Source organism: Stereum hirsutum (genome assembly GCF_000264905.1).
Source record: "Stereum hirsutum FP-91666 SS1 unplaced genomic scaffold STEHIscaffold_8, whole genome shotgun sequence".
NCBI lineage: Eukaryota > Fungi > Basidiomycota > Agaricomycetes > Russulales > Stereaceae > Stereum > Stereum hirsutum.
In genome coordinates this window covers 1677260-1686472 of record NW_006763138.1, presented here as the reverse complement: position 1 = coordinate 1686472, position 9213 = coordinate 1677260, and the positions used below count along the sequence as shown (strand labels likewise).

The window sequence follows — 9213 nt, the reverse complement described above, 5'->3', positions numbered from 1 at the left end:
CGCTTTCTCATATCCAAGCTTCTTATTTCGTGTCGCCTCGCAGGATACCAACAAAGCTCGACCGTGACACGCTTCAAACCCAAGACCTCAACATGACTACCCCGACAAACAATATGTCGTGGTCGAGTTTGTATGGTGCTATTGATGAGCGTCGTGCAATATACGGAAGTGCGTCGTCCTTTCCATTGTGCATCGTCTTTTGTATTGAGTTGAGTGTGTTCAGCGCCCTCATCCTCGTCCTCGACCACCGCGCAAAGCAACCCCCAAATCCCCGCGACCCTCACCCGCAACCCGCAAGTGAGGCACGTGGTGTCCCAAAGTTCCATACAACCACTCATCCCAACCCAAATCTACCCGACGAATCATGCTCAAGCATCCTCCTCCTCTCGGTTTCAACTTCCTCCCGTCCCATTGTTTCCCACGCCCGCGACCAATGGCACTTCTTCCCCACAAACATCCTGGATGATGGGTGGAGCTGCATACCCAGGGCATTTTGTACGCGCGTACCCATCGCAACCACTCACCCACATGCATAACATACAAGGCGACTCACCCTCGATGGCCCCTCGGCCTAGGGTTCCTGTCAGTCAATTGCTCCCAGCGACAATAACTACTACTGCAAGAGCCCCCCATCAAACTCATCCATCATCTGCGTCTTCATATTCATCTCCATCACAACATGAAAGGAATGGTATCTCGATTCTGTCTCGTCACCCCGACATGTGGCCTTTCACAGTCAATAGACCGCTTCCTGCCGGGTCTCGCACCGTCCCATCATCCGCAGGTCCAACAGGTCCTTCCAACGCCTATCATACAAGGCAGCCCGCGACTGCCTATTCAGCGCAACGCAATCGTGCATCGCCCCCCTCTGAAGCACCTCCTGTTCCCTCGCTCCCGGTGCCTTCAGCTTCACGACGGTCCTCTCCAACCGTCGTGGGCACTCCCTCCGCATCCATGCCCACATCCTCTTTCACCCCTGCTCCCGCCCCCAGCTCTGCTTCCTCTTCCACAATTCCCAGTGCTCTTGCCCCCGCTGCCGCCGTCCCTGCTACGACTACTACAACCACCGCCTCCTCCGCCTCCCCTTCTACGGACGCCTCTCATGACGGTTCCCTGCTGGATGACGCTTCCCTTTCACGATGGCTCCTCCATTCTATCGTGGCTTTCGCCCAAAACCCGGAAGCATCACTGGGGGAGTCTGGTGGGCAGGACGCTCAAAGCGTCAACACGGATCTGACGAGGGCAGCAGTCGACGAACACCCATCGACGCCATCGCCACCCCGCTCTCCCTGGTCGTCTCCCAACAAGCGGGCACGTGAGGACGATGATGAGATCGAGGAGATTTCTTCAGCGGCGTTCAATAAAGCGAGCAAGATGGGGAAGAAAAGGAAGACGAAGCAGACCAGTGCTCACGGACCCGTGGTCAATATCGGTGATATGGGTCCTCCGGCGATACCAACAGCGTCTACGATGCCGTGGTCAGGGCAACCTCAGCCGTTGCCAGGGTATCCTCAACCGGCCACTGAGAACGCCTCCCACTCCAGTACGTCTCTATCCATACTGACGAACATCTTGTAGCTGCTGACGGTTTTGGCTGCGTCATTCGTACTCCTATAGGCCAGCATCCCACCTCTCACGTTGGCCCAGTGCCTGCCCCTATGATGGCGCGCGAGAATTCTGTCCACTCTCACTCTGCTCAGATAACGGCGCCTGTGCCATCTACGCCCATCGCCCAACGCTTTCCCTCAGCTGCACAAACAGCTGCGCCTTCTCCCGCAGAACAAGATCCCACCCGAAATGGGGCCAACTCGAGCCAGCCTGGAAGGGCAGGTAAGGGTTTTGTGCTGTATTGTATGTTGTCAATTTCTCCATACTGATGCTCGCCGTTAGCATCAGGCCCACGACAATACAGTTGGCTCCCCCCTTCCAACATCTACACGAAGAGCACGAAGGCTGCAGTATCGCAGTCCTCGCCTGGCCTCGCCAACACAGCGGACTGGTCAGAAGGGACAGGTAAAGTCTCTGCATGTCGTGGTCAAGCTCTTTACATTGACATCGTCTTTTAGCGTCTGTCCAGAAGCAGGCCCACCTCCAAACTCCTGGCGCCGGGGGTTCGAGTACTATCGCATCCGCGTCACCGCCGATTCGTCGTGAAGGTTCATCCGTGCCTCCTAAAGCCACAGCGAAAGTTTCTCGCGAGAAAAAAATCCAAAGTCTTCAAGGGTTCCTTGAATCACTGGATGGTGAAAAAGTACGTTAACACCTGTCCATCCATCACTCTGAGCTTAGGCTGACGGGATATCGCGCAGAGCATCCTCTACGGATTAAAGTTTGAGGTATGTTCACCACTTCCGTAGACGACCGGCATCCAGACTAACATATTCTTTAGGAGATCCCCGAGTGTTGCAAGCCAATCATGGGCAGGAGTCTAAAAAAAGGAAAACTGGACGAGGCGAGCTTGGAGAAGGGCTTGTCTACGCACCGGTTGACGGTCACCCACCGTAAATGTCCTTGCTGGCGCAAGTGGGAGCACCATGACCGTTGGGTTAAGGGCGACCACTTCCAGAGCTGCCCAAGCTGTCACAGAAAGTGCGCCCTTTCTTCCCGCTGTATAATGAGATGTTGGCTGATGTCTGTGGCTGTCTTGGTGCAGGTTCTTCACCCCAGAACTGCTCAAAAGGCATCAGAAGGCGGAGCACGCGATCCAAGAGGTCGCTAATGTTTCGTCAGTAACAAGAACCAGTCCTGGACGATCCAGCTCGTCCAGTCACAATCGATGGTCCAGCGTTGACTCTAACGATGTACGTACGACATCTACAACCGCTACGTCAACCGGTACACCAGCTTCGACGGCTGCGATAAAGACAAGACCTACCACGGCTGCGTTTAACGCTCGAGATAGAAGTTCGACCTCGTCCTCCGAGTCACCAGCGCTCCCCATTCGAGCGCTATCCGAGCAATTCCACCATCCTACCCGGTATGCGTCGAACCCCACGGATGGCACAAGGATGGCCCACAATGCACATCACCCATCATCGCTCGCTCTTCCACTACCCCCTCAATCTGAGGTAACAACTCCCCAGCACTCTTCAGAGTTGAGGCGTCCGCAGATCCTTCCTCCCATCATGCCTGTCACCTCTTTAGACTTCGGCTTCATTACACCTCCATCCCCGGCCGAATCCCACAACTCACTATTCGATGGGGACGACGAGGAGTAGAAGGGTGGGTTTCAATAAGCTTTGTGGTCACGAGAAACGCTGCACAAGCAAATTGTGTGGTTCATCGGGATTGTTCTGAGTATTACCATCGACGGTCTCATAGCCTTAATTCCAAGGGATCTGGTGCATTTTATATCCTTTTATATTCGTCTATTTCTATTCCTTATCTTTCCGCTTATCTACTCTTCATATGCACTCTGACTTTACTCTGGATTCTATATCTCTGCTCCTCCTCCATGCCTCTTTCTTGCTTTCTATCGTGTTTTGGATTTTTTTCCTTCCTGCTTCGGCTGTTATCGCTTCGCAGTTTTTTGTCGCTCCCAATTGTTGTCCTTGTATGCTTTCATGTCGACTGTAATCTCCCTCCTTGTTTTTCTCTGTTACGCCTCCATGTATTCGTGGTTGTTATCATGTATCGTGACATGTCGCTCAATTTTGTTGCTCATCTTTGTATTGGTTACTCTCCATGTATTGCGACTTGTCACTCAGTTTTTTGTTGTTCCTCTTTGTATTGGTTGCTCTCATGTATTGCGACTTGTCGCTCAATTTGGTGGTTTCTCTTTGTATTGGTTGCTCTCCATATACTGCGACTTGTCGCTCAATTTTGTTGTTCCTCTTTGTATTAGCTGTTCTCAATGTATCGTGATTGTAATAGCCAAGTAATAGCTTTAGTCTTACGGCCGCGGGATTCGACTCGCGAGATCCATGTACGCAACGCCACCGTTTGCTACAGATGGTGATCACTCTGGGAATCAAGCTCCGAGCCATCTGAATGCGAAAACCCTCCGTGGGGTTGAACGAGGTTCGACGTTGCGCGAAGGGAGTTACGTGCTTACGTATGCTATCGCGCCAGGCGCTCGGTCCGTCCGCGTGTCACAAGAAAATGACCGAGCCAGACGATGGAAAAGTACCGTATCTCCTCTTCTCCGATCGACCAACGTCAGGCTTTCCATTCACACCTTCACGCGTCACGTCGATCCGAGCGATATGGCCCGTACCGTGAGTTGATCACAGTTTTGCATGCCTCTCAGTTTACATCACTACTTATTCAAGCTACACGGTATTTCAGAGATCGAAGAATACGATTGCTCAGGCTGTCGAGCTGAAGCAGGAGGCCATCGACAACACCGCCAGTACCTCGAAGGAGATCTTGCGCTCAGATCCCCAACCGTCGCTTACCCACAGTAGACACGAAGAAAAGGTATTTTCTTGATTATGCTTGACCACTGCTCGGAAATCCACTGACTTACAGCATACGCGCGGACCGACAAGGGAGTTTGTACAGGCACAGAAGACTGCAGCGGCGAGTACACAGGACCCGATTTCTTTCTGAATCCGAAATCTGCAAGGAATGAAAATGCCAAAAGTAGAACACCACCAAATCAGCCTGTCCCCGAATCTCCCGAGGGCCAAATTCATCGTGATTCGTCCCCCGAGCCCGAATTTCCTAAGGTCAGACAATTACTGACAGGAACACAGGACATGCCGAACAGCTCTCAGGTAGGTGCCTTCAGTCAAATGTCGCTGCTGTCGCCGTCCTGATACCCTGTCGCTAGCTTTCCGCTCCGTCGTCTACTCAGCGGCCCAAGCCTACGCCCACGAGAGTTCGCCCAACACCATCCTCCCAAACAGCCACATCCTCAACACCGACCACAGGGAAGCGCAAGACGCCACCCGAAGCAGCGAACCAGTCGTCACAGGGGGTCCAAAGCAATCCTCGCAGTTCGACAAAGCGTTCCCGACATGATAGCGCTGGTTTGAGAAAGAGCCGAGAGTTCTGGCATCTTGACGGTTCCGTCGTTATACAGATTCAGAATACTGTTTTCAAGCTCTATCGCTCTCATCTCGCTCGACAATCGGCTTTCTTTCGCGACTTATTCGATCGGGGGCGGGTAAGTGCCGAACCGACAAATGATGGAAGTTCAGATGCAGAGGTCGAGCGAGAGGTCGAGCGTGAAGACGCAAAGCGTGTTCCCTCTCAGTTCGACGCATGCGATCAATATGTCATCCGTATCACAACGGCGGAGGACTTCGAACAACTCTTAGCATTCTTGGACGACGCTATGTAAAAATTTCACTGTGTTGCGCGTCTCTTTGTGTCGAACCTCAGCTAACACACCTTGCCTTCTCCTCCTAGCTCCTATGCATTTGCTCCACCGCAGTTCGCTATCTTAGCCTCCGTCATGCGCGCTTCTACGGCTCTCGAATTCGTCAAAGCGCGCGAATGGGCCACCCACGTTCTCACCGAAATGTGGCCCGACTCCCTCGATAAGGTTGACGACAATCGTATCTCCAACGCCACTGCCTCTATCCTCCTCGCTCGGCAGTGCAACCTACCTCAAATCCGTAAGAGAGCATACTACGAGCTTCTGCGAGCAACTGCGTTTCAACAAGACATGTTGGACGATGAAGACGACGGCGCAGTGGAAGGAATATCGACGAAGGACCTCTTACGACTTGTGAATGCTAGGGAGCACCTGGTCAGAGAGTGGATGACAACAATTTCGCCTCCACCTTCCTTCGCACCCTGCGCCCCAGTGGCACCAGACCCAACAAAAAATACTCGATGCGTCTCCGACGACAAAGACCATTGTGACTTGCTGTGGCTTGAACTTGTGGGGCCTGAACTCTTTCAAGTCGCCGACTTCCTTCATGATCCTATAATGGGGCTGCAGTACTTGATCGGGCTAGAATGGGAGAGGGAGGGATTCTGCAAGGAGTGTTCGGATTTACGTAGAAATACGTGGCAAAGGCAGAGAGAGAGACTATGGGCGAACTTAGATGTGTGGTTATCGCTGCAATGACATCGTTACTCGTGCCCTCCTCCATAGCTTACCCAGTGACAGTGGCTATATCGTTGTAGCAAGATACCTTTAATGAACTCTAGCGGCGTTGAAAAGTCACGCTGAAACTTTGTCTGCCGTTCGATTAAAGTCAGTCCTGGGGACAACGTAAGTGGAAAAGGCGAGTGACGACCACAGGCGGTGGTACCTGTCGGGTCGGCGCCGATTCAGAGGTGAGATTGACCAGATTTTTTTTTACTCACCCATGCATATTTAAAACAAAAGGTACATATGGTACCCAGTGGGCAGCCAGCGAAAAAGATCAATGATTTAGATATCCAGCAGTTGGCATTAAAAATGACCCCGACCCGATTTGAACGGATGACCTTGTGGATATCCACCTTCTCTGCTGGAATCACACGCTCTACCACTGAGCCACGGAGCCACATTTATGTTGCTTTACATAAAGTTCTATCATAATTTCAAAGATTTTAGATGAGCAGCATCATAGAGAAAAAGACGGCGGTGGCAGGGCGGATGACGGTGATAGACGATCAACAGCGTCTTCAAGCACATGTCTCGATTATATCGCAAGTGGAATGGTAAAAGTTCGCGGACAAGTTCAAAATACAACAAAGTGGCAACTTCACATAGTACTTAGTCTATAACCTCGACCTTCATCTACCGTACCTTGAATATTTGTACCACGACATCTCCCGAAGCCTCAACATCCGCGCTTGCCTTTGTCGTATAATGGATCTCGACGTCCAGCTCTCTTGAGTTGTCTTCGCTCTTTTTGCAGTGGAAGGTTCCCGTAACCACATTCCCTACGAACGCAAAGTCAGTCAAAACAAATCTACTCACTCCCATCCGCCCCATAACAATGGATAGATCAGGAACTGACCTTCCTCAACAACGATCGGATCCCGTAACAGAAACAGTGTATGCTTCCAATGCGTCGGCACGCTCTCCGGGCCCGTACTGAAGCTCATCGTCTTCGGACTCTGACTCGCCCTCCTCTCCGGTTTCCCCGGACCCTCGCTCGTCCTCCTCTGCACGCTCTGACTCTTCCTTCGCACGATATCGGGCTTCCCGCCCAGAGGCCACACTTCGGCGAGAGAACCGCCGCCTTCTTTCGTGATGTGTACCGGAGTATCGATGGGCAGGCGATCTCCGGAGGGATGGAAGAAGGTGTCGAAGTAGAGGACGAGAGCGTGGACTTTGGTGCGCCGATCAGAGTTGGACGTGAGGGTGAAGGAGGATACGAAATCGAGTTGACGAGGTTGGATGTCGCGAATGTAGAGATCCTGATGTTATACGGTAAGGGCCAGGTACCTAATGCACATGAAAACCACATACCTTGACGGGATACGGCTCGCTGATGAGGGTTTCGGGGCCTACGACGTCGACGACAGAGTCGAGGTAGACTTCCTCTCCCATAGCAGACAAATCGAAGCCTGCTCAAAGTAACGTGTCAGATACTGTCACTGTACACGAAAGAGACTGTCCACTGACCATAGATATCGTTCCAAAATCCTATTCTCTCCTTGTAAATATCTGTCGCCTCACACAACCCCAACATCATCCTACACTGACTGGGGGCCATGACGCCTCCAGGCTTGAGGAATCTATCTCTCGCACGCAAGACTGAGTCCAGCATGCTCTCATACAGTAGCGCGTAACCCATCCACTCCGAAACGATAATGTCGACCTTCTCGATACCATCTGGCAGTGTTATATCTTCGATTTTCCCCTGGACGACACTAGGAACAAAAAAGGGGTTAGCGGTTATGCACATACGGAGGTCAGAATGGCAACTTACGTGATGGTATCCTGCAGTCCGTTGGTCTCCACAATTTGCTTGGCTTTTTTCGCGATATCGCTCGCGTCCACCGCGATCACACGTTTCGCCCCCGCCCGAGCAGCAAACAAGGAGAGAATACCAGTGCCACAGCCGACGTCCAGCACAATGGCGTCACGGAAAAGCTCCGGATTCTGGAGAATAAATGAGGCATAGGTGGATGTGCGCACGCTATCCTGAATCATCACCGCGTGAATATCTGCAAACGAGAGTCTTAGCTTCACCACGACCACGACCGAGTGAAATCAATAAGGACTAACCATTCTGGCCGTATGACTGGAAGTAGTGAGAGTCATCATCCCGCTCAACTACTTTCGAAGAGCCGGAAGGTTCTCTCATGGCGTCTTGAAGACGGGAAAGGTCGAGCCTTTGACTGACAAGGGCCTTGTAGTCGGCAAGGTCCTGTTTGGCTTGCTGTAGCTTACGCTCGAGGAGGGCGATTCGTCTAGAAGGATCAATCTGGCTGGAGGATGGACCGGCATCGGGCTCGTCGTCGTCGGACCAGTCGTCGGATGTGTCGTTCACTGTCGATGAGTGTGGCGTAAGTAAATAAGGAGGAACTTCATCACGTATCGAGAATAAAACGAAGACCGATACTGTGATAACCATGGCGTGTAACAGAGATCAGGGGACTCCAAACGTGTTTGGAGTCCTGGGTGAGACATCTTATAGGTGCGATTCTGCTCAAAGTATACTTCACCTGCTTGTTACGCCACACCAAAGTCATCCATGGTAATGAGCGCCTAGAGAACTATGCCCTTGGAACACGTCGCAACATTTCGAAGAAAAGTTAAAGGAACTCGGCATAGGTAACACTCACAAAGTAACGGATCGTCCTCTAAAACCGGGCGCAAGAACTCATCCGAAGAAAAGAATGACTCCTTCCCGGTCAGGGCTAACGCATTCGCCGCAGGAGGTTTCTAACCAACGTCCTTCCTAGGTCAGTCCCATTCCAAAAGGATATGTGATTGAACCAACGCACCGATCTCCGTATAAAGTTGATCAACCTGATACGCCCATGAAAATCCAGCGCTGTGCATTCATAGGAGAGCAATCAGGGGCTAAGCGTCAGAAAGCCGCCTTCATTCTAGAGTACAAGATATACGCACCGAGCTTCGAGCAGAGAGCATTCAAATCAAAACCATGCGTATTCTTATCGTACTCGAGGGCTTCAGAGACTGATGGCAAGGTTTTGTCTTCGAAGAGAGATTGACAAGGCTGCTTGGACATCGAGTCGGAGACCCAGTCGCTCCATGTTTCCTCGGCGTCGTTGACGCTGGACGCAGTCTCGTTCTCGTCGTCAGAACCAGTGTCAGAAAGGCTTAAGGGCGTGTTGGGAAGTCGTAGACTC

The 9213-nt window shown here is 51.9% G+C and overlaps 3 protein-coding genes and 1 non-coding gene across 4 annotated transcripts; 2 read left to right on the top strand and 2 right to left on the bottom strand.

The window, feature by feature from the left end:
- Window positions 1-92: 92 nt before the first annotated feature.
- On the top strand, window positions 93-3218 carry STEHIDRAFT_157728 (uncharacterized protein; the record flags this gene model as incomplete). Its single annotated transcript, XM_007305012.1, has 8 exons — window positions 93-168; window positions 224-1543; window positions 1618-1830; window positions 1891-2013; window positions 2067-2251; window positions 2310-2336; window positions 2390-2589; window positions 2654-3218. The coding sequence occupies 8 exons, from the start codon at window positions 93-95 to the stop codon at window positions 3216-3218; spliced, it is 2709 nt and encodes a 902-aa protein (XP_007305074.1).
- A 954-nt stretch (window positions 3219-4172) lies between these two features.
- Window positions 4173-6022, top strand: STEHIDRAFT_169168 (uncharacterized protein; the record flags this gene model as incomplete). Its single annotated transcript, XM_007305011.1, has 5 exons — window positions 4173-4217; window positions 4288-4419; window positions 4491-4718; window positions 4775-5283; window positions 5356-6022. Exons 1-5 carry the CDS (start codon window positions 4206-4208, stop codon window positions 6020-6022), a joined length of 1548 nt encoding a protein of 515 aa, XP_007305073.1. The 5' UTR covers window positions 4173-4205.
- Window positions 6023-6359: 337 nt separating this feature from the next.
- STEHIDRAFT_t165 lies at window positions 6360-6446 on the bottom strand. Its single transcript has one exon. It is a non-coding gene; the product is annotated as a tRNA-Trp (tRNA).
- Window positions 6447-6591: 145 nt separating this feature from the next.
- On the bottom strand, window positions 6592-9213 carry STEHIDRAFT_80457 (S-adenosyl-L-methionine-dependent methyltransferase). The gene is made up of 9 exons (XM_007304632.1): window positions 8972-9213; window positions 8845-8894; window positions 8683-8782; window positions 8123-8386; window positions 7824-8061; window positions 7517-7764; window positions 7361-7458; window positions 6906-7308; window positions 6592-6828 (listed from the first exon to the last, which is right to left on the bottom strand). The coding sequence occupies exons 1-9, from the start codon at window positions 9090-9092 to the stop codon at window positions 6683-6685; spliced, it is 1668 nt and encodes a 555-aa protein (XP_007304694.1). The 5' UTR covers window positions 9093-9213; the 3' UTR covers window positions 6592-6682.

Bases quoted from the DNA above. Each gene is read 5' to 3' on its own strand.
- STEHIDRAFT_80457 (XM_007304632.1), bottom strand. From the start codon at position 9,092: ATGTCCAAGCAGCCTTGTCAATCTCTCTTCGAAGACAAAACCTTGCCA. The intron at 8,895-8,971 runs GTGCGTATATCT...ATGAATGCACAG, and splicing joins TGCTCTCTGCTCGAAGCTCG to CGCTGGATTTTCATGGGCGT. The intron at 8,783-8,844 runs GTGCGTTGGTTC...GACGTTGGTTAG, and splicing joins TCAACTTTATACGGAGATCG to AAACCTCCTGCGGCGAATGC.